Source organism: Panulirus ornatus, chromosome 36 (assembly GCF_036320965.1).
Source record: "Panulirus ornatus isolate Po-2019 chromosome 36, ASM3632096v1, whole genome shotgun sequence".
In the NCBI taxonomy this organism is placed as follows: domain Eukaryota; kingdom Metazoa; phylum Arthropoda; class Malacostraca; order Decapoda; family Palinuridae; genus Panulirus; species Panulirus ornatus.
In genome coordinates this window covers 9808824-9833236 of record NC_092259.1, presented here as the reverse complement: position 1 = coordinate 9833236, position 24413 = coordinate 9808824, and the positions used below count along the sequence as shown (strand labels likewise).

Sequence of the window (24413 nt, the reverse complement as noted above, 5' to 3'; positions counted from 1 at the left end):
TTGCAAAACTATTATTTCCCAAAAGATTTCAGTTGTGTTGGCATGCCTGGAGGGAGGGGAGTTTGGCGCGTCAGGTGTTGGTAACATTGCTTTTCGAGTAATAGTGAAGTATATTGGGTGTCCATTGATCAAAGCCAAAATAACTGTATAGTCTAGTATTTCTCAGTATTTGAAGGTTTGTTTACTGAAGCTGTGTTATTAGTTTACTACGTCGTTGTGTTTCATGCATGAGTAGGAGAAATAACAGCTGTTTTATCCCAAGATGTTGATGGCGTTGTTCGGGTATTGTACAAGGGATGTGGGTGGACGCCATTGCCAGGAAGTTATTTTGAGAAGATTGGTTTTATTTCGTTCCTGACCATAATTAACTCGTGTTGGTATGTGCCTAGAAACTACGCAGTAGTAAGTTATGTTTTGATAGCTAGATTGTAACTGGTTTATAGATGATATTTGTGAAGTTGCCGCCATCCTCTAAACTCGTCTGGTTAGGCGAGCCATGTAATGTTTCGTGTAACTTTCATGTCCCTTCACTTCTTAGATATTATGGCATGTCATTAGCATGAACATGAATTATGTAGATAATACTATTCGTTTATTCCTAACTATTGTTGTGGCAGCCCGAAATTGTATTTCTTTTTGACTGGGAAATTACAGTTGTGATGACTTACATTAAATGATGTAAGAAATGTAGGGTTGATTATGTAGTTTAAAGAACACAGTGATTTTAATTTTATTAATAATCCTATCAGTTGATCAGCCAACGATTATAACAGGCAGTGCTATTTTTTTTTTTGCAATGGTCAAACTGTTGTGGTTATTGTTTATTACCCATTATATCGACTATTGTTATTAGGGTTACTGACCTTTCCTATTGAAAAATAGCTGTAGAATATATAGAGATTCATATAATTATTATTGTTATTACCCAATAGATCAACATGGTTTATTTGTCAAATGGTATGGGTTTTATACCTTAATTTCATTTGGTATGTTCCAGTTTAGGGGCCCCAGGAAATTAACTGGTGATTTTTTGGAAGAGAAGTATATATAACTGGGTGTCGGAACTTAACAGAAGTGATTTTTCACTAAGTGTGACTTGGAACAGTGCTATTGTGTGAAGAAGAGAATTGCCAGAACCGAAAGTGATGATAGTGGGGTGGGGGCAGTGATCAGGAAAAGTACATGGCAACAGCGGAACACTTCGTGAAATGAACTAATGAAAACCACTTTTAACTTCCTTTAGCAACTGAAGCTTGATTTTCTTTTGAGTCAGATGTTGATATGCTAGAGATAATTCATTTTGAATATGTACTCATTTATTAACAAGTGTAATTTCTCTTCCACTTTCATTATGGATATATATACTAACATTAATTTTTATGAGTCTACTTGGAAATTAGACATACTGGTCTCTGCTAGGGGTTTTTCACCGAGGCTCTGTTCTATTAAGGGATAGCTCTTTAATTTATATGTATGCTGGCCTTATCAACTGATTTGAGACCCTGCATCCTGTTAATGTTAACTTATATTTAGGTACTCTTTTTGCACATTCCGTTTGTGAAGAGGTGCAAAAATTTGTTTCATTAACATTGCTTTATTATATATTTTTTGGTGTATTATCATTACTGTATTTTATCATAGTATTTGTTTCCTTTATGTGTGTGGTATGTTTAGACCAAGTTAATTTACTTTCTGCACGTTGATGATGAGTTCATTTTTTTTCATGGTAATTGTTGAGTTTGTGTTGATGGGTTTCTTAGAACATATGTCACCTGTTCTAGCATATTTATCAAAAAGGAATAATGGATCTTAATGAGATGGAGTAAGTGACATGTTTGCATTAGAATGAGTGATCAAGTGAGTAGCTGGTGGAAGTGGAGAGGGAGTGGATGACTTGTAATGAGTGAGTAGATGACTAAAGTGATGGAGAGCGAATGGGCAATTGTTGTAGAGGGTTAATGGGTGGTGTGTGTGAAGTAGAAAGAATGAATGATAGTCGTATGAAAGTGAATGCATTAAGGTTTTGGAAAGTAAATTTCTTCTACATCCATTCCCAGGTCCATGGCTTTACCCATGTCTGTGTCATTGGGAATACTTGCATTGGTACACACTGGATGCAATATGCTTTCAAATCTTTGAAAACTCACTGAAAATAACATTTATTGGTCAACAGACTTTATTTTAAGGTTTGAAGTGTGTGTGCCATTTATTGCAGAGATTGAATTAAGAATGTATGCAAAATGAATATTTTTATATTTTATTTTATTGTACTTAATCACCGTCTCCTGAGTTATGGAGATAGTGCAAGGAAACAGATGAAAGAATGGCCCAATACACCCATGTACACATGCCTATACGTAAATGCCCGCTCATAGACATATACATACCTATACATTTCAACTTATACATACATATACATACACAGACATGTGCATATATACACATGTACATATTCATGTTTGCTGCCTTCTTCCATTCCCGTCATCACCCCACCACACATGAAAGAGCACCCCCCCCCCCCCCCCCCCCTTGTGTGTGTGCCAGGAAAAGACAAAAAGGCCACATTTGTTCACACTCAGTCTCCAGCTGTCGTATGTAATGTACTGAAACCACAGCTCCCTTTACACATCCAGGCCCCACAAAACTTTCCATGGTTTACCCCAGACGCTTCACATGCCCTAGTTCAATCCATTGACAGCATGTCGATCCCGGTATACCACATAATTCCAGTTCACTCTACTCCTTGCACGCCTTTCACCCAGCTGTGTGTTCAGGCCTCGATCTCTCAAAATCTTTTTCACTCCATCCTCCCACCCCCAATTTGGTCTCCCACTTCTTCTCGTTCCCGCCATCTCTGACAAGTATATCCTCTTTGTCTAACTTTCCTCACTCATTTTCTCCATGTGACCAAACCATTTCAACACACCCTCTTCTGCTCTTTCAACCCAACTCTTTATTTCCACACATCTCTCATATCCTTTCATTACTTACTCGATCAAACCACCTCACAACTCATATTGTCCTCAAACATTTCATTTCCAACACGTCCACCCTCCTCCGCACAACCTTCTCTATAGCCCATGCCTCACAACCATATAACATTGTTGGAACCACTGTTCCTTCAAACATACCCATTTTTGCTCTCCAAGATAATGTTCTTGCCTTCCACGCATTCTTCAACATTCCCAGAACCTTCTCCCCCTCCCCAACCCTGTGATTCACTTCCACTTCCACAGTTCCATCCACTGCTAAATCAACTCCCAAATGTCTATAACATTTCACTTCCTCCTGTTTTTCTCCATTCAAACTTAAGCTCCCAATTGATTTGTCCCTCAACCCTGCTGAACCTAATAACCTTGCTCTTATTCACATTTACTCTCAGCTTTCTTCTTTCACACTCTTTACCAAACTCAGTCACCAACTTCTGCAGTTTCTCGCCTGAATCAGCCACCAGGGCTGTATCATCAGCGAATAACTGACTCACTTCCCAAGCCCTCTCATCCACAACACACTGCATACTTGCCCCTCTCTCCAAAACTCTTGCTTTCACGTCTCTAACCACCCCATCCATAAACAAATTAAACAACAATGGAGACATCATGCACCCCTGGGTGCCGCAAAGCGATATTCACTGGGTACCAATCACTTTCCTTTCTTCCTACTCATACACATGCCTTGCATCCTTGGTAAAAACCTTTCACTGCTTCTAGCAACTTGCCTCCCACACCATATACTCTTAATACCTTCCACAAAGCATCTCTGTCAACCCTATCATATACCTTCTCCAGATCCATAAATGCTGCATACATATCCAACTGTTTTTCTAAGTATTTCTCACATACATTCTTCAAGCAAACACCTGATCCACACATCCTCTACCACTTCTGAAACCACACTGCTCTTCCCCAATCTGATGCTCTGTACATGCCATTACCCTCTCAATCAATACCCTCCCATATAATTTCCTAGGAATACTCAACAATCTTATACCTCTGTGATTTGAACACTCATCTCTATCCCCTTTGCCTTTGTATAGTGGCACCACGCATGCATTCTGCCAATCCTCAGGCACTTCACCATGAACTAAACATACATTGAATATCCTTACCTACCAATTAACAACACAGTCACCCCCCCCCCCTTTTTTTTTTTTTTTATAAATTCCACTGTAATACCATGCAAACCTGCCGCCTTGCTGGCTTTCATCCTCTGCAAAGCTTTCACTACCTCTTCTCTGTTTACCAAATCATTCTCCCAGACCCTCTCTCTTCGCACACCACCTTGACCAAAACACCCCACATCTGCCACTCTATCGTTGCACACCACCTTGACCAAAACACCCCACATCTGCCACTCTTATCATCTAACACATTCAACAAGCCTTCGAAATACTCACTCCATCTCCTCACATTACCACTACTTGTTATTACCTCCCCATTATCCCCCTTCACCGATGTTCTCATTTGTTCTCTTGTCTTGACGCACTTTAATTACCTCCTTCCAAAACATCTTTTTATCCTCATTAAAATTTAACAATAGTCTCACCCCAACTCTATTTTGCCCTTTTTTTTTCACCTCTTGCACCTTTCTCTTGACCTTGTGCTGCTTTCTTTTATATATTTTTTTTTTTCTTTTTTTTTGCTTTGTCGCTGTCTCACGCATTTGCGAGGTAGCGCAAGGAAACAGACGAAAGAAATGGCCCAACCCACCCCCATACACATGTATATACATACGTCCACACACGCAAATATACATACCTACACAGCTTTACATGGTTTACCCCAGACGCCTCACATGCCCTGATTCAACCCACTGACAGCACGTCAACCCCGGTATACCACATCGATCCATTTCACTCTATTCCTTGCCCTCCTTTCACCCTCCTGCATGTTCAGGCCCTGATCACACAAAATCTTTTTCACTCCATCTTTCCACCTCCAATTTGGTCTCCCACTTCTCCTCGTTCCCTCCACCTCCGACACATATATCCTCTTGGTCAATCTTTCCTCACTCATTCTCTCCATGTGCCCAAACCATTTTAAAACACCCTCTTCTGCTCTCTCAACCATGCTCTTTTTATTTCCACACATCTCTCTTACCCTTACGTTACTTACTCTATCAAACCACCTCACACCACACATTGTCCTCAAACATCTCATTTCCAGCACATCCATCCTCCTGCGCACAACTTTATCCATAGCCCACACCTCGCAACCATACAACATTGTTGGAACCACTATTCCTTCAAACATACCCATTTTTGCTTTCCGAGATAATGTTCTCGACTTCCACACATTCTTCAAGGCTCCCAGGATTTTTGCCCCCTCCCCCACCTCCCCCACACTTCCGCTTCCATGGTTCCATCCGCTCCCAGATCCACTCCCAGATATCTAAAACACTTTACTTCCTCCACTTTTTCTCCATTCAAACTTACCTCCCAATTGACTTGACCCTCAACCCTACTGTACCTAATAACCTTGCTCTTATTCACATTTACTCTTAACTTTCTTCTTTCACACACTTTACCAAACTTAGTCACCAGCTTCTGCAGTTTCTCACATGAATCAGCCACCAGCGCTGTATCATCAGCGAACAACAACTGACTCATTTCCCAAGCTCTCTCATCCCCAAGAGACTTCATACTTGCCCCTCTTTCCAAAACTCTTGCATTCACCTCCCTAACAACCCCATCCATAAACAAATTAAACAACCATGTAGACATCACACACCCCTGCCGCAAACCTACATTCACTGAGAACCAATCACTTTCCTCTCTTCCTACACGTACACATGCCTTACATCCTCGATAAAAACTTTTCACTGCTTCTAACAACTTGCCTCCCACACCATATATTCTTAATACTTTCCACAGAGCATCTTTATCAACTCTATCATATGCCTTCTCCAGATCCATAAATGCTACATACAAATCCATTTGCTTTTCTAAGTATTTCTCACATACATTCTTCAAAGCAAACACCTGATCCACACATCCTCTCCCACTTCTGAAACCACACTGCTCTTCCCCAATCTGATGCTCTGTACATGCCTTCACCCTCTCAATCAATACCCTCCCATATAATTTACCAGGAGTACTCAACAAACTTATACCTCTGTAATTTGAGCACTCACTCTTATCCCCTTTGCCTTTGTACAATGGCACTATGCACACATTCCGCCAATCTTCAGGCACCTCACCATGAGTCATACATACATTAAATACTCACTCTTATCCCCTTTGCCTTTGTACAATGGCACTATGCACACATTCCGCCAATCTTCAGGCACCTCACCATGAGTCATACATACATTAAATAACCTTACCAACCAGTCAATATACCTTATACCTCTGTGATTTGAGCACTCACTCTTATCCCCTTTGCCTTTGTACAATGGCACTATGCACACATTCCGCCAATCCTCAGGCACCTCACCGTGAGTCATTATTATATTTTTTATTATACTTTGTCGCTGTCTCCCGCGTTTGCGAGGTAGCGCAAGGAAACAGACAAAAGAAATGGCCCAACCCCCCCCCATATACATGTATATACATACATCCACACACACAAATATACATACCTACACAGCTTTCCATGGTTTACCCCAGACGCTTCACATGCCTTGATTCAATCCACTGACAGCACGTCAACCCCGGTACACCACATCGCTCCAATTCACTCTATTCCTTGCCCTCCTTTCACCCTCCTGCATGTTCAGGCCCCGATCACACAAAATCTTTTTCACTACATCTTTCCACCTCCAATTTGGTCTCCCTCTTCTCCTCGTTCCCTCCACCTCCGACACATATATCCTCTTGGTCAATCTTTCCTCACTCATTCTCTCCATGTGCCCAAACCACTTCAAAACACCCTCTTCTGCTCTCTCAACCACGCTCTTTTTATTTCCACACATCTCTCTTACCCTTACGTTACTCACTCGATCAAACCACCTCACACCACACATTGTCCTCAAACATCTCATTTCCAGCACATCCATCCTCCTGCGCACAACTCTATCCATAGCCCACGCCTCGCAACCATACAACATTGTTGGAACCACTATTCCTTCAAACATACCCATTTTTGCTTTCCGAGATAATGTTCTCGACTTCCACACATTCTTCAAGGCCCCCAGAATTTTCGCCCCCTCCCCCACCCTATGATCCACTTCCGCTTCCATGGTTCCATCCGCTGCCAGATCCACTCCCAGATATCTAAAACACTTCACTTCCTCCAGTTTTTCTCCATTCAAACTCACCTCCCAATTGACTTGACCCTCAACCCTACTGTACCTAATAACCTTGCTCTTATTCACATTTACTCTTAACTTTCTTCTTCCACACACTTTACCAAACTCAGTCACCAGCTTCTGCAGTTTCTCACATGAATCAGCCACCAGCGCTGTATCATCAGCGAACAACAGCTGACTCACTTCCCAAGCTCTCTCATCCCCAACAGACTTCATACTTGCCCCTCTTTCCAAAACTCTTGCATTTACCTCCCTAACAACCCTATCCATAAACAAATTAAACAACCATGGAGACATCACACACCCCTGCCGCAAACCTACATTCACTGAGAACCAATCACTTTCCTCTCTTCCTACACGTACACATGCCTTACATCCTCGATAAAAACTTTTCACTGCTTCTAACAACTTTCCTCCCACACCATATATTCTTAATACCTTCCACAGAGCATCTCTATCAACTCTATCATATGCCTTCTCCAGATCCATAAATGCTACATACAAATCCATTTGCTTTTCTAAGTATTTCTCACATACATTCTTCAAAGCAAACACCTGATCCACACATCCTCTACCACTTCTGAAACCACACTGCTCTTCCCCAATCTGATGCTTTGTACATGCCTTCACCCTCTCAATCAATACCCTCCCATATAATTTACCAGGAATACTCAACAAACTTATACCTCTGTAATTTGAGCACTCACTCTTATCCCCTTTGCCTTTGTACAATGGCACTATGCACGCATTCCGCCAATCCTCAGGCACCTCACCATGAGTCATACATACATTAAATAACCTTACCAACCAGTCAACAATACAGTCACCCCCTTTTTTAATAAATTCCACTGCAATACCATCCAAACCTGCTGCCTTGCCGGCTTTCATCTTCCGCAAAGCTTTTACTACCTCTTCTCTGTTTACCAAATCATTTTCCCTAACCCTCTCACTTTGCACACCACCTCGACCAAAACACCCTATATCTGCCACTCTGTCATCAAACACATTCAACAAACCTTCAAAATACTCACTCCATCTCCTTCTCACATCACCACTACTTGTTATCACCTCCCCATTAGTGCCCTTCACTGAAGTTCCCATTTGCTCCCTTGTCTTACGCACTTTATTTACCTCCTTCCAGAACATCTTTTTATTCTCCCTAAAATTTAATGATACTCTCTCACCCCATCTTTCATTTGCCCTCTTTTTCACCTCTTGCACCTTTCTCTTGACCTCCTGTCTCTCTTTTATACGTCTCCCACTCAACTGCATTTTTTCCCTGCAAAAATTGTCCAAATGCCTCTCTCTTCTCTTTCACTAATAATCTTACTTCTTCATCCCACCACTCACTACCCTTTCTAATCAACCCACCTCCCACTCTTCTCATGCCACAAGCATCTTTTGAATATATAAATTTTTTCATAGATTTATAGTGACTGTCAACAAACGTGCTCTTTTAATCATGATTGGGATCAGATTTGCTGGTAGCTGTATATAGTATATGCTAGTATGAACAAAGGTATATGAAAAAGTGAAACGAAAAACTGCTCAAATTTTGCCTCGAGGCTTAGGCAGTTAAGTCGAGCTTGATCATATTTGCACTAGTTGGAGGGACCAGAAAATAAAGTACTGTGATGTACCAGTGGCAGTGAATGTATTAAGGGGCCTAGAATCAAAAGAGCAGTGAGGTATGACATATATTTCTCAGGACCAGGTTGAGGACCAGGCTTGGGCAGTGTGCCTCACCTAGCACTTACCACTTGTGAGTGGAACCTACCCTGCACTTTCTGAAATGAGTGTCAAAAATTAGATGCCCAAAAGTGGAACTGCATACTCTGCTGGACCTGTGAATTGTTGGGAAGGGTATAGATTGATATGTTGACAGAAAATTTAGTTCAGGTGGATATCTAAAGTTGGCTAAATCAATGCTGTCAGTAAGAACTAAATGTCGAAAGAGGCAGCAGAAATGTAATTATTGGAAGAAAGACGTCATTTGCTTCCTGAAAATTGCAACAATTTTAAATTTTCATGGGACCAGGGCAGTGCTCTGGTTTTAATAGGTGGTTCTTAAAGGGTGTCCTTGAACTCCCAGCTTGGTTTACTGCTTACCCATATTTTTCTAACAGTGAATAGAATTACTGACACCCAACATTTTATTTGTTCTTTATCTCTGGTATTTTAGTTATATGATATTATTGATGTATATTTCTTTGTTTTCAGATGTCGGTTGGCAAGATAATATTAAAATCAACAACAAGGATGTCCCTGAACGACCGGTGAGGCAATGAGTCATGGCTGAAACATTTAGTTATTGGCCTGTCTCTTAAGTCAAGTGGGAATTCTGTGCAACTTGAATGAATTTCTGGACCCCCTCAGTTTCCCTCACAAGCCATTATTAATGAATCCATCAGCTTATAAAAGAAAGCTGTCTGGGAGTTATCCATATGAGTATTCAATAGATGGCCCAGTAAATAGCTTTATAATACTCTCTTTCTAATTACAAATTTTCTTTCTTATAGGGCCTGTTGTTGTTTTAGTTTTATGTAAAGTAGTTTAATAGGCCAGTTTTACTGCACTACTTATGAAAGAAAGTGTGCAGAATGATAAATTGCTAAAAGGAAATTTGAACATTTTATGTGCAGTGGGTCCTTGCCATGCTTATAAAAGAAAGCTGGAGGTCCCTTTGCTTTGTATGTGATTAATTATATTGACAGTTTGAAGTTTTTAATCTATACACAAAGCCACAGCCATGGGGAAAGAGTCATTATATTTACACAGCATATATTGCTCTGAAATTGATGATTTTCAGAAGACAGAGAAACTGCTGAAATCACTGAGTGACATTACATGACAGTAAGGTTCACAATTTTCAAATTTTTTTTGGATTGGATGTTTCCTTGAAAAATTTAGCATTTTGATTCAGATCAAAAGGGGTGGAAGAACTAGTGGAAATTTAAAGGAACCCAAACTTTGCTCATTAACAGAATTATAGCAAAATGAAATATCCATTTATTAGCATCAGACACCTTAAACACAGGTAGCTGTCTGTAATGGTGCAGGACTCCTGGGAGGTGTGATTGCACACCATCTCATGCTCTCTTAAGTGTGTGTGATAACACAAGACACTTAGGGAAGGGAGTTACACCCTCCACTGCTTGAGCTCTGTTAAGGAGCTAGTGGGTTGGTATTCAGGCATGCTGAATACTTAAAACATACTATCTGTCTTTTGGGTCAGCTATTTACAGGTACTGTTTAGAGATGAAGTACCGGAGTTTGTTACACATTGGAGCCCTTTCATGATAATAAACCTCATAAAAGAGTTTTAACAAGCTCATGATAAAGCTTATTTATGGTGCCTCTTGGTGAGTTTCACAAGTGAAACCAGAAAAAAATAGGACCTAACACTGAAGGTTTTAGTATTGTTTCGAAGGAAATTGTCAAACTCAATTCAACAAGATCATGTAGATGGCTATATCCTGTTTTCCAACGCAAGAACTACAGGACATTTGGAAATGTATTGAAGAGGACTTTCTCAAGATTGGATGAAGACCATGTTTTTTGTAACTGATGATATTGATTTGCTCTATACAGTACACAACTGAGTGGTTAGAATTTATGTGACAGCTTTACTGACAGGGTTAAGTTGTTCATTTTAAAGAAACTGTTCTGAATCTTAACATTTGTTTTACAGATGTAATGAAGGTCAGATGGTGAAATTCAGGCAGAAGATTATTGAACAATGAATATTGTAGAATGTATTGTTTTGGGAAGAAAGTGAAAACTTTATGCATCTGCTGGTTTAGCTTTGAAGATGGGTTATCTGACAGTGTCAGGAACTAGGCTGAAATCAGGAGAGATTGCCATATATTAATTAGAGATCATAATATTAAGATAGGTTCTTTGATGGGCCTGGAGGGATTTATTGTGGTTGAATTTGGGAACCTTATTTAATCTGAAGTAATCAGTGCTATTCTGAAGCTAAAGGGACATTCCTCAATTTTGGAATTACAAGAAATTAGGACTCATTCTGAAGTTAAACTAGAGGATTAATATTTGGGAATTGCCATGTGTGAATCTGGGATGAAGGGTGCTGATTTAGGATTGAAGCTGCCAGTCTGGAATCTGAAGTAGCTATTGAGAATTGTAGAAATAAATGTCAAGAGGTATGCCTAGGTAAAATTTTGGAAATATTACGAGCTTAAGGTTTTTGTAGATTGTTAAATTTTGTGGTAACTTCAGCTTTATCAAATGCTCTATACCTTGTTATGATAGACTTACTTGTGTGTTGAACGTGATTTGTATTTAAAGGAAATTAAAATGTAATAATGAAATTTACATCTAATGGTCTTAAACATTACTTTTATGTTATTTCTTTTCTTATTCAGTTTGTATAATGTCAGTACGAGAGTAGAATTACATATTAATTTGCTCATCAGGTATGAAAGATTTTGATCACTGTATCCCCTCAGTTTAACTGATAGTGTCTCATCTCAAGGATGGTAATTAGAAAAATAGCTGGTTTTGTTCCTGTAAAGGTAATTTTTTTTACTATATGAAGTCATAAAGTTTCATATTAGAAAATCTTGTATTTAGCATCAAAACTATGATTTACCTCTTGATGTTTCTGTTAGAAGTCAGATTTTTTGTGGTTTAAAGTTAGCTAAACCCTGGCTTTGTAAACAGTTTTACATTGATTTTTGTACCATTATTTTGTGCCAGTTTGCAGTAATTAATTGTTTAACCTATAGATGCTGGGAGATTTGCAGTGTTGCTCACATTTGGGCAAGAAACAAGATCTTTAAAGTGTATATTGTCTCTGAAAATGATAGAAGTGCAAGTAAAAGTAAAGTATATCAACTAAAAGTTAATGTACCGTGTGTTTTTACAGTATGATAATGAAGTTTATGAGTAGATCCTCTGAATGGTTGATAGAGAATGGTTTACTCTCAGATTTTCTTTTTCCCTTGTATGTAATAGTAAAGGATACATACTAAAAAAGAAAGTTGACACACCTTTATGTGGTCATAGTATAGCACTGAAGTGCAAGTGTAGATCCCATGGAGGGGGTAGTAGAGGAGGGTGTGCACATTCAGATTTTCTAGTTTCCCTGCAAAGATGAAAGGTATACATGTTTTAAAGTTAAAAAAGGAAGAAAATAATGGGAATGGGTGTGTAGGCAACTTACTTTATATGGCTCGTAGTGCTGTATAGCCCTGATGTATTTATTTTACATATGTCTCATAGAAGAATGAAGGAGGTTGTTTATCAGTCATTGTCACAATCTTTGTTGTCACTGAGTTGCCCTCCAGCTTCTTTTAATGGGAATGAACAAGGCAATGCCTAATAGCCATACAAATGTCATGATATTGGTGAGTTGTTTAAAAAAACCCATAAATAAAATTGCTTATTGCTATAACATTGATATCCCCAGGACAGTCTGCAATGTATACCTTCTGATGATCAAGAGTTGAAGCTTTTCAGTATTTACCAGACTTTTCCAGTTGTAATAAGCCATGAGGATGAAATCTGTAAGCTGGCTTTCATAAACATTAATTTTTAGTCTTCCTAACAATGTTTACAAAGTATATTGGAAGGCAAAGTGCAAGGTTTATCACTGAGAGAAAGTGTTAAGGGGATTTTTCAGTTTTACAAAAGATTTCGGTTATGCTAAAGGTAATAATCTTTCCCATCTGTCTTAGAGAATTTCAGTAAAACTGGAAGGGATAACCAAATTTGTATTATAAGAGATTGGTTTTCTAAACATTGAAAAAATAATTGCTAACATTTTAGTGCTTGTTATAGTTATAGAAGAGTAAGGTAAACTTAGAAGTCATTAACTCTGAAAGGTTGGAGCTGAGAAAATTTGAATAGGCTCCAGGATGAAGGGTTATTGAAATATTAAAAGAAATTACTTAATGTGTTTATTGATTGATAAGAAATGTCTATACTTCCACCACGGGATTCTGACACTTAAGGAAGTTTTATTAGTGCAAACAGGCCAGTGTCCACCAAATCAACACCACTGTTACTAATTCCTAAAGACTATCTATTATTCTTGGTGAATACTTAGTGTGCATATCATTTATGCCCCACCCCACATCATTTTACATGGGTAACTAACACTCAAGGGGTCTTTCCTTGTATTGATTTTAATTGCCCATGACATAAGGTGTTTCTGCATGATGATAATTTGCCAGTCTATCAGTCCATGTATATATCTATCCATCTTTCTATTTATATCTTCAATGCCTGTCCTCTCCAGAAATTTTGTCAAGGAGGTGGCAACGTCAAGAGAGTCTCCATATCTTGAACTCCTGTTCAGCTTTTTAGCCTTTAGTCTCATCTTGAACACGCCACTGGTAAAGGGCAACTATAGTTCAGTTTCAGAGGCTCCTATCTCAGGGAACTCCATCAAGGAGGTGGTCAAAGCAGGAGAGTCTCCATAATATGAACTCCAATCCCAGTTTTTAGCCTTTAGTGCCTCATCCTTAACAGGCCACTGGTAAGGGCAACTCAAGTGCATTGTTTCGGAGACTTCATCTAATGATCCTACCATCTATTGCCTAATTTTCTTGCTGGATGTTCTAACCTACTACTAAATGTTCCTACCTACTACTTCTGCCTCTTGTTTCTACCTAATGTTCCTTCCTACTGTCTTTCTACTGCTCTTACCATTTTACCTAAAAGTAGGACTGCCACATAATGCTTACCACAGGAAAATCTAGTGTTATGAAGACTGAGTTTTGTGAATCAAGTATTATGTGTGACAATGAGAGAGTATATGTTTGTGGACAGAATTCCAGCAGTGCATGTGTGGGTCACACAAAAAGAAAAGCGGTATCTGCGTCAGAGGAGTGCAACTTTACAACCACTGAAGTGTTAGCTCATTAGTAACTGTCCTGATACCCAGGCAATTGTAGTTTGCCCTCTTTAATTTAGATGAGTTTGGAAGAAGCAACCCATATAAGCACAGCTAGACGATTAACAACATTGGCTTTATAACCCCCATCTTCCATGGTTAACTGACACACAAGGAGTTCTCAGTGCTTATTGAAGTTGATTGTGACGTAAGGCAGTTTTACATAATGATGATATATGCTTTTCAACATAAATGAGGGCCAAAAGAGGCATCACTTGCAGGTACAGTCAGTCTAAAACTGTAAACTGCTCAAGTATGGCTAAAGTTCTGCAAAGATTAATGAAGAATGAGTAGTATGCTAAGAGCCGTGAATACAAATTCCACAGTTTGATGGTTTTGTGTTAGTTTAATGCTCGTGCATCCTATTTGCTTGGTAAATGCAGCATATGCAAAAAATCTTGTTCATATTTCTTAAATATAATTCTCATCATAGATTTCACACCAAGATCTGATGGAACAATAAAACAGTAAAGGTATCACTTATGTGTATCTTACTAAGGTAGGGATTAGTCGAGTTATGCAGATGATAGGGTATTGTTGCCTGGCTTTTCATCTGAGGGTAGATGTTTGAAGAATTTGTACAGGGATAGGTGAATATTTGTATTTATCTGCTGAATAACCATTATTTTTCTGGGTTGGTATAATGATACTGATTTTTGATCCAGTTGTTTATCGTTCGTTATATGATTTCCATCACACCTCCCTTGTCATGATTTCATTGCACTTAAGTATATATTCCCACCCAGTCTGTATTCTCATGAATTGTTCTCCTGTTGCAAGCAAGCCAAGAATATTGGCTGTATATCATTTCCACATCAGCCAGCATCAAAGTGCCTCAAAATATCTAAATTTATCTCTCGGTTAATACTTTTCTTAGCTTCCTTCTAGCAAGAAGCACAAAACCAGCTGGGCACATTCCTCTCATAATTGTAAGGAGTTTGCGGTTGTTGAATATTCCAGTGTGACAACATGGGATGTACGCTAGTGTACACCAGACTCCCTGCCATTTGTTGGCAAACATTAGATCAACTGAGAAATTTTAAACTTAATTAGATCTACATAATATATTTTCTCATGGATAGCACATGTTTGCAGTGTTGTATGCAGGTACACTGTAGAGTAGGGGATATCTACATTTTTATGCATATATGTTCAGAATGTCAAGAGGCTCATCCATAATTATCTCTGGAAATTGACATTGAACATTATTTATGATCTTTGCTGTGGTTACACTATTGAGATGTGGTAATAACAAGTATCTTATAACAAATTGATGATAAAACCCTTAAAGTGATATTTTAGGTAATGTAGTTGGAAATTATCAGAAAGTTTGTATTGCATTGTGTCTTTCAGTAAGATGATGCCATAGTTTTGTAACTTATCAGTTTAATGATTTGTTCAAATGGCAGTATTAGGTAAGATTAGTTACTGTGGCACAGATTTTGTTTGCTAGTTAGGTGAATAATTTGTTTCGGAGCATGTGGTAAAAGATATACATTTGCATGCTTGCAGAGTCTCCTAGAAGGATTTTTTTATGGTAACTATATAGCATAAATATGTAATATTAATTTGCACTGAAAGGCTTGATCCTTATTCAGAAAGCTATAAGGAGGTGGACGTAATAGGAAATACAGTTTAATGAAGTACAGATATTAATTGTGTGGCCCTAGATATTTTTTTCAGAATGAGAAACCCAGCAAGTTTTGTTTCATCAGATTACTGCAAACACTGTTTCTTTCAAGAGTTGAATTGAAGAATGGACTGTGCCTATACAATGAAGGCCAACTGAATGTGAAGTGGCATATCAGCACACTGTAACAACTTAAAAAGGCACCTTAAGCTGTAATAATGGCATCTGGTGGAAAGGCTCTTGCATATCCAAGTGCAGCTAAATGTGAAATGGCCAGTCACTATGATGAATCTTGATGAGCACTTTTAAAAGGGCTTGATAGTCTGTATTGGTTTTATCTGGTTTACAGGCTATTGCATATCCAGATGAAATGGCAGATCACCACACTGGGCTATCATGAGCAACTAAGAAAGGGCTTCATTATCTCTAATGTTTGTATCTGATTATCAAGAAAGGCTCTTGGATGTCTGAGTGGTAAAAGCCCAGAGGATTAAAAATGTCTTGTATCTAGTTATTGTTTTCATATACTGGTTTTTACGTGTGGGTAATATGGCACCCGTGGCTGGGTTTGTTTGGGGGCTCCTAAGAGGGAAATATTACATATGGGACCGAGTAGTGCAGGTCTAAGGGATTATGGAACTGTCCCCGACTGTAGGGGAGAGAAGAAAACACAAGAGCAAGTCTGGAAGAGGAAGATATGCTCAGCCCCGGGTGGTCTTATGACCTCAGAATGACCGCCAGACTGGTCCCACTGCAGATTCACGGTGTTGCGCCAAGAGAAGCCAATGGGTCAAGGTCAAGCTGCCCTGGGATTAGAGGAGAGACGGCAGCAGGCACAAGCATCTCGTCGTAATCAGCGTCTAGCAGCTCAGATGGAACGTCGACCTGCTGTTGTTGCTGCTTTAAAGCTGAAGAAGGTGAGGATTTTTGTGAACTTTTGTGTTTCCCCTCTCTTTTTTGTTCTTACATCTAATGATTCCTGTGTAGATCAATTTTCCTAATGATTATTGGATTACTCCTTGATGCCAACCTCTTGTCATGTAGACTCTGAAGATATAAGCTGGAATTGTCTGCCCCCACACCCTCATATCAACCTCTTGTCATGTAGACTCTGAAGATATAAGCTGAAATTGTCTGCCACCACACCCTCCTCTATCTAGTTCACCCTTATCGCTTTTGTATTTGCACTCAAGCACACCTCATCAGTGTGACTGTTTCCCCTCTTATTATATTGGTATATTTGCTTCTGAAGAATTTTTATTTTCTCCTAGAATTTTCCTAAAAACATGAATGAAAGTTAAGAGTAAATGTGAATAAGAGTAAGGTTATTAGGTACAGTAGGGTTGAGGGTCAAGTCAAATGAGAGGTAAGTTTGAATGGAGAAAAACTGGAGGAAGTAAATTGTTTTAGATATGTGGGAGTGGATCTGGCAGCGGATGGAACCATGGAAGCGTAAGTGAATCATAGGGTGGGGGAGGGGGCGAAAATCCTGGGAGCCTTGAAGAATGTGTGGAAGTCGAGAACATTATCTCCGAAAGCAAAAATGGGTATGTTTGAAGGAATAGTGGTTCCAACAATGTTGTATAGTTGCGAGCCGTGGGCTATGGATAGAGTAGTGCGCAGGAGGGTGGATGTGCTGGAAATGAGATGTTTGAGGACAATATGTGGTGTAAGATGGTTTGATCGAGTAAGTAATGCAAGGGTAAGAGAGATGTGTGGAAATAAGAAGAGTGTGGTTGAGAGAGCAGAAGAGGGTGTTTTAAAATGGTTTGGGCACATGGAGAGAATGAGTGAGGAAAGATTGACCAAGAGGATATATGTGTCGGAGGTGGAGGGAACGAGGAGAAGTGGGAGACCAAATTGGAGGTGGAAAGATGGAGTGAAAAAGATTTTGAGTGATCGGGGCCTGAACATGCAGGAGGGTGAAAGGAAGGCAAGGAATAGAGTGAATTGGATCGATGTGGTATACCGGGGTCGACGTGCTGTCAATGGATTGAATCAGCATGTGAAGCGTCTGGGGTAAACCATGGAAAGTTTTGTGGGGCCTGGATGTGGAAAGGGAGCTGTGGTTTCGGGCATTATTGCCTGACAGCTAGAGACTGAGTGTGAACGAATGGGGCCTTTGTTGTCTTTTCCTAGCACTACCACGCACACATGAGGGGGGAGGGAGATGTTATTCCATGTGTGGCGAGGTGGCGATGGGAATGAATAAGGGCAGACAGTTTGAATTGTGTGCATGTGTATATATGTATATGTCTGTGTGTGTATATATATGTGTACATTGAGATGTATGGGTATGTATATTTGCGTGTGGGGACGTGTATGTATATATATGTGTATGGGGGTGGGTTGGGCCATTTCTTTCGTCTGTTTCCTTGCGCTACCTCGCAAACGCAGGAGACAGCGACAAAGCAGAAAAAAAATGAATGAAACCAATCCAAGGAATGAGGATGCATATTGCTTTCCTTGAATAGTAGTGTCTGGAAACAAATGAAAAAAGGCTACATCTTTTCACACTCGGTCTGTAGCTGTCATGTGTAATGCACTGAAACCACAACTCCCTTTCTTCATCCAGGCCCCACAGACCTTTCCATGGTTCACCCTGTGCGGTTTCACATGTCCTGGTTCTGTCCATTGACAGCACGTCAACCCAGTATACCACATCATTTCAGTTCTTTCTATTCCATGTATACCTTTCACCCTTCTGCATGTTTGGGTCCCGAATGCTTCACTCCATCCATCCACCTCCTATTTGGTCTCCTGCTTCTCCTTGTTCCCTCCACCTTTGTCAACCTTTCCTCACTCATTCTTTCCATATGTCCAAACCATTTCAACTTTTTTAAAATCTTTGTAAGGGAGATTGAACTTACTTTTTTTCCCTACTACCAAAGCCTTCCATCACCTTTGTAATCCTGCCAGAATTACAGTTATTTGCATCAACTTTTATGACATATTTTTGTCATGAGTGTTCCTCCTAACAATTTCCTTATTTTCTGCTTTGTCATGATATATGCTGAACCTGCATATGAGCTAGTTCAACAGTAATCAGATAGCAGATGCTGACACTGAATCATCTATATTAGTCTTTATATGAGTCATGATTTGCAGTGATCTTATAGGCTAAATGAATAAGTGTGTGATGAAAATGGGTACCCACAAATGTCAAATGCCTTCCCTTTACTTTTATCAAGTAGTTATGCATAAACATTTTTCCCTTTCAATTGGTTTTGCACAAATTTTATCCAGACTTATTCAGCTACCATGCATTAGTTCTTTGTCTCATTCCTCATTTCAGCTGTCTTGCTGGAATCTTATGGAAATCATAGCATAACTGGAATGTCAACACTGTGACTTGTATATCATTTATTTTAAAAGGATAAATCATGCTTATATATGTTATGTAATGTATATTAATCCTTTGAACCATGCCTTAGTTTTGTCTCCAGTTATGTGCAGTTGTAGAAAATTGTTACTTTTTTATATATAAACATGAAAAGTACAGTGAATTTTATTTTACAGAAGAGTGTTGAGCAGCGCCTCAATGGGCAACGACCTTTATCAGTAAAGCAGAGATTAGCAGTGAAAGGACGGCTAAGTGTGCCAGATGAAGGTGGAGTAGGGACTATAAATCCAAGAGGACGTGGGGGCTTACGTGGACTGCGAGGTGCTAACTACAGAGGGGCTGTCTTTAGGGGAGTTGGCAGGGGTGGCAGAGGAACATTTGGTTTAAGAGGTAGTTTGCAATTTTATACTTTAATTACACCACTTTTGGGAATTTGTACATTAGAGAGAGCAGAAGAGGGTGTTTTGAAATGGTTCGGTCACATGGAGAGAATGAGTGAGGAAAGATTGACTGAGAGGATATATGTGTCAGAGGTGGAGGGAACGAGAAGAAGTGGGAGACCAAATTGGAGGTGGAAAGATGGAGTGAAAAAGATTTTGAATGATCGGGGCCTGAACTTGCAGGAGGGTGAAAGGCGTGCAAGGAACAGAGTGAATTGAAACGATGTGGTATACCGGGGTCGATGTGCTGTCAATGGATTGAACCAGGGCATGTGAAGCATCTGGGGTAAACCATGGAGAGTTCTGTGGGGCCTGGATGTGGAAAGGGAGCTGTGGTTTCGGTGTATTATTACATGATAGCTAGAGACTAAGTGTGAACGAATGGGGCCTTTGTTGTCTTTTTCTAGCGCTATCTCGCACACATGAGGGGGAAGGGGGTTGTTATTTCATATGTGGCGAGGTGGCGATGGGAATGAATGAAGGCAGACAGTATGAATTGTGTATATGTGTATATATATGTATATGTCTGTGTGTGTATATATATATATGTATACGTTGAGATGTATAGGTATGTATATTTGTGTGTGTAGATGTGTATGTATATACATGTGTATATGGGTGGGTTGGGCCTTTCTTTCGTCTGTTTCCTTGCGCTACCTCGCTAACGCGGGAGACAGCGACAAAGCAAAATAAATAAAAAATAGATAATATATAGGTGGTTGTAGATACATTTGGGGGAGCAGACTTTTTTCCCATGCCAACCATTTTATTGAAGAGGCCTCTGTAGGTTGTTAACTATACTCTTAAGTTTATTGTTTATGTTAAGGACCATATGAGGACTGGCTCCATGGGTTTCTTGAGTGTGCCACCAGAGCTGTGTATTCTGAAGCATCAGTCTTTTGCACCCAAAAAGATCTTACTTTTATCTTGTGCCCCCTAGAAAACATAACTTCTTTTGTATCAACTCAAGTTTCTCCTTTCACACACACTTTTAAGTGTAGACACCATCTTCTGCAGTTTGTGCGAGTTTGCCACCAGAGCCTTGTCATCTGCAAACAGCGTCTGACTCACCTCCTAGGCCCTCACACCCACCATCATACTCTAGGCTTACCTCATATTCCAGGACCCATTTACATACCTCCAGAGTGATTTCATTTATGAACACATTAGCAGCCATGGTGTGTAAATAATACTACTGGATTGGAAACTGATATTTGATGGAGGGAGGTCAGGTTGGTGACCCCTAAACCTACTGAAAGAGGTACTTGCATATAGCTGTTGATATTTGTATGTAGCATTTATGGATCTGGAGAAGGCATATAGTAAAATTAATAGGAATGCTTTGTGGAACGTCTTAAGAGTATATATGGTGAGGGAGGTAAGCTGCTAGAAACTGAAAAGTTTTTGCCATGGATGTAAGGCATGTGTACAAGTTGGAAGAGTGGAGAGTAATTGGTTCCCAGTGAAGGTCTGTCTGCAGCAGGGGTGTGTGATGTCTCCATGGTTGTTTAATTTGTTTATGGATGGGATTGTTGGGGAGGTAAATGCAAGATTTTTGGAGAGATGGGCAAGTATGTAGTCTGTTGGGGATGAGAGGGCCTGGGAAGTGTCATTTGTTGTTCGCTAATGACACAGCACTGGTTGCTGATTCGAGTGAGAAACTGCAGAAGTTGGTGACTTAGTTTGGAAAAGTGTGTAAGGAGAAAGTTGAGAGTAATTGTGAATAAGAGCAAGGTTATTAGGTTCAGTAGGGTTGAGGGACAAGTTAAGTGGGATGTTAGTTTAGATGGAGAAAAATTGGAGGAAGTGAAGTGTTTTGAATATCTGGGAGTGGAATTAGCAGCAAGTGAAACCATGGAAGCGGAAGTGAGTCACAGGTTGGGGGAGGGGTTGAAGGTTCTGGGAGTGATGAAGAATATGTGGAAGGAGAAATCATCATCTTGAAGAGCATAAATGAGTATGTTTGAAGGAATAATATTTCCAACAGTATTGTATGGTTGCAAGGCGTGGGCTTGTATGGAGGAGGGTGGATGTGTTGGAAATGAAATGTTTGAGGACAATATGTGGTGTGAGGTGGTTTGATCAAGTAAGTTATGAAAGGGTAAAAGAGATGTGTGGAAATGAAAAGAGTTTTGTTGAGAGAGCTGAAGAGGGTGTTTTGAAATGGTTTGGACTTATGGAGAGAATGAGTGAGGAAAGGTTGACAACAAAGATATATGTGTCAGATGTGGAGAGAAGTGGGAGGCCAAATTGGATGTGGAAGGATGGAGTGAAGAAGATTTTGAGCGATCAGGGCCTGAACATACAGGAGGGTGAGCGATGTGCAATGAATAGAGTGACTTGGAACGATGTGGTATACTGGGGTTGACATGCTGTCAGTAGACTGAACCAGGGCATGTGAAGCATCTGGGGTAAACCATAGAAAGCTCTGTGGGGCCTGGATGTTGATAGGGAGCTGTGCTTTTGGCTCATTACATGTGACAACTGGAGACTGAATGTGAACGAATGTGGCCTTTTATGTCTGTTTTCCTGACGCTACCTCTCTGAAGCAGGGGGTAGCAATGCTGTTTCCTTTGGGGTTAGGTCACGCCAGGAATGAATGAAGGCAAGTAAGAATGAATATGTGTATATGGTGATATGTAGTATACGTGTGTGTATAGGCGTTTTTTTATATTTGAGTGGATGGGCCATTTTTCGTCTTGTTTCCTGGTGTTACCTCGGTGACACGTTTCTTAGATATATAAGTACAGTATTTGATATGACAGCTGGATAAAAAGTCATGGTATGATGGTTGCTGACCTACTTCAACACTGCCCTTTCAAATCTACCACATCTTTACAGAGGAAAGTATACTAATTGTTTTTGTGGGTTTTCTTACCTTATAGGGAATTTACATAACTATAATCTATAAGAATCCTTTTTTTTTTCTTCCACACAAGGAGCATCATTTTAGTTGAATTGCACATGTTGATGGGTGATAATGATATTTTTACATGAAATTGCAAGCAGATAGAAAAGTAAATTTTTGAAGGAGCTTAGTATTGTGTGACATAGATATTGTTTTTCTGTGATAGTATTAATGATTGATCTGAAAGTGTTCATTTTATGTATTCACCTTCATTGTTCATTATGTAAACAAATGAACTGAAAGTGTGTTAAGATGATATTTTCAGTGATGTTTATATATCATACTTGTATTTACATCAGGTCGTGGTAGTGTTGGTGGAATCCGTGGTATTTCACGTGGTGCCCGAGGTGGAAGGTTTCTGCGAGGCCGTGGAGTACGAGGTACTGTGCAGGGCCGAGGAGGACTCAGGGGAGGAAGCCGTGGCCGTGGCTTTGCAGTAGGTCAAGGACGTGGAGCCATCCGGTAAGCTTTCTCTGATCAGGACTAAAATTTGTTTCAAATTATACATTTCCCTGTTATCATCACAGGAGCATTTGTGGTATTTACCAACTGCAGTGATTTTTGAAAATTTAATTTTTTGTTCTTTGGTAACTCGACTTCCAGTGCAGGACTGTTTGGACTACTGCACCTTCAAACACTTTCACCTTTTCCTAACAGACAATGATCTCTCCATTCACATGTTTTTAATCCCTTTACTGTTCTTGACTGATATGTAAGTGAGCTCAATAACTCTAGATATAAGTGTATACATTATCTCGTACATCTGTTTCAAGGCCACCTGGGTGGTTGCCGAGGTGGTGGTGATTTACCCCCACAGTCAGTCATCCTTCAGCCCTACCAGTGACAGCAGAATCTTGTAAATTTTCCCAAGCGACTTAGCAGCTTTTATCAAGATTTAAAGAACTAGGTAGATGATGATCATGAATAACTTGATCTGTTATAGATCATGTGTAGAGTGATTTTCTCGATACTGACTTCCAACAATGATAGTTGACCAAGATCGGGCTGAAGTTGTTTCTAGTGTTGCTGGAGCCTGCTTGACCATTGCACCGTGTAGTTTTACAGATTTTTGTTATAGAAAGTTCCTGTGAATCACATTGATTTTAACAAAAGATTTATTATGCAAGATGTTATATATTATTATTATACTTAATTGCTGTCTTCCATGGCAGCAAGGTAATGCCAGGAAACAGACAGAGAATGGTCCATCCACTCACATAACACATATGTATATACATAAATGCTCTTACATGCACATACACATAACATATACATACACATACACAGACATTCTTTTGTCTGTTTCCTTGCGCTACCTCGCTATCATGGGAGACAGCAACTAAGTATAATGAATAAGATAAATGTAATTGAATATACACATGTACATATTCATACTTGCTTGCCATCATCCTTTCTTGTTGCTACCCTGCCCCACAGGAAACAACACCACTACCCCCTGCTTCAGCAAGGTAGTGCCAGAAAAGAAAAAAATCAGTTACCTGTTTTTCATTGTAGGTAAGATGAATAATAAGACAAGCTCATTGGCAACTTTTTGATGCTTCAATAGCACCATTTTGTGCATTTATTTGTTAATATCTTTGAAGTAGTGAGGTTAAGTATGTTTTTGGACTACAAAAAAAGTTGATTCACAGAGTCAGAAAGGAAACCCAAGTGAGGAGTTAATAGGTTAATGCCCCAATTACCTTAACTCCTTCATCTACCATATGACTTCACAGACAGCAACTGAGCCACTTCCCATGTTCCTAACCTTAAGTATGCAATAAGCCCAGTGCTAATTCGAAGACCCTTACGTTTACCTCCTTACTACTTGGTCCCAAACAGATTTCCCTCGTTTACTGCAACTCTTTGCCATGTTATTATGAAAGATAGATTGGTATGATGAAAACCAAACTTACAGAAACATT

The 24413-nt window shown here is 39.6% G+C and overlaps 1 protein-coding gene across 3 annotated transcripts in view; it reads left to right on the top strand.

The window, feature by feature from the left end:
• Positions 1-59: 59 nt before the first annotated feature.
• The window catches only part of LOC139760323 (uncharacterized), a 49023-nt gene continuing 24669 nt past the window's right edge, over positions 60-24413 (top strand). For all 3 annotated transcript variants that reach the window (XM_071683333.1, XM_071683334.1, XM_071683332.1), the window contains exons 1-5: positions 60-175; positions 9469-9524; positions 16555-16714; positions 19317-19530; positions 22788-22950. In XM_071683333.1, the coding sequence (XP_071539434.1) occupies positions 9469-9524; positions 16555-16714; positions 19317-19530; positions 22788-22950 (593 nt within the window). In that variant the 5' untranslated portion in view covers positions 60-175. The remainder of the gene's footprint in view (positions 176-9468; positions 9525-16554; positions 16715-19316; positions 19531-22787; positions 22951-24413) is intronic.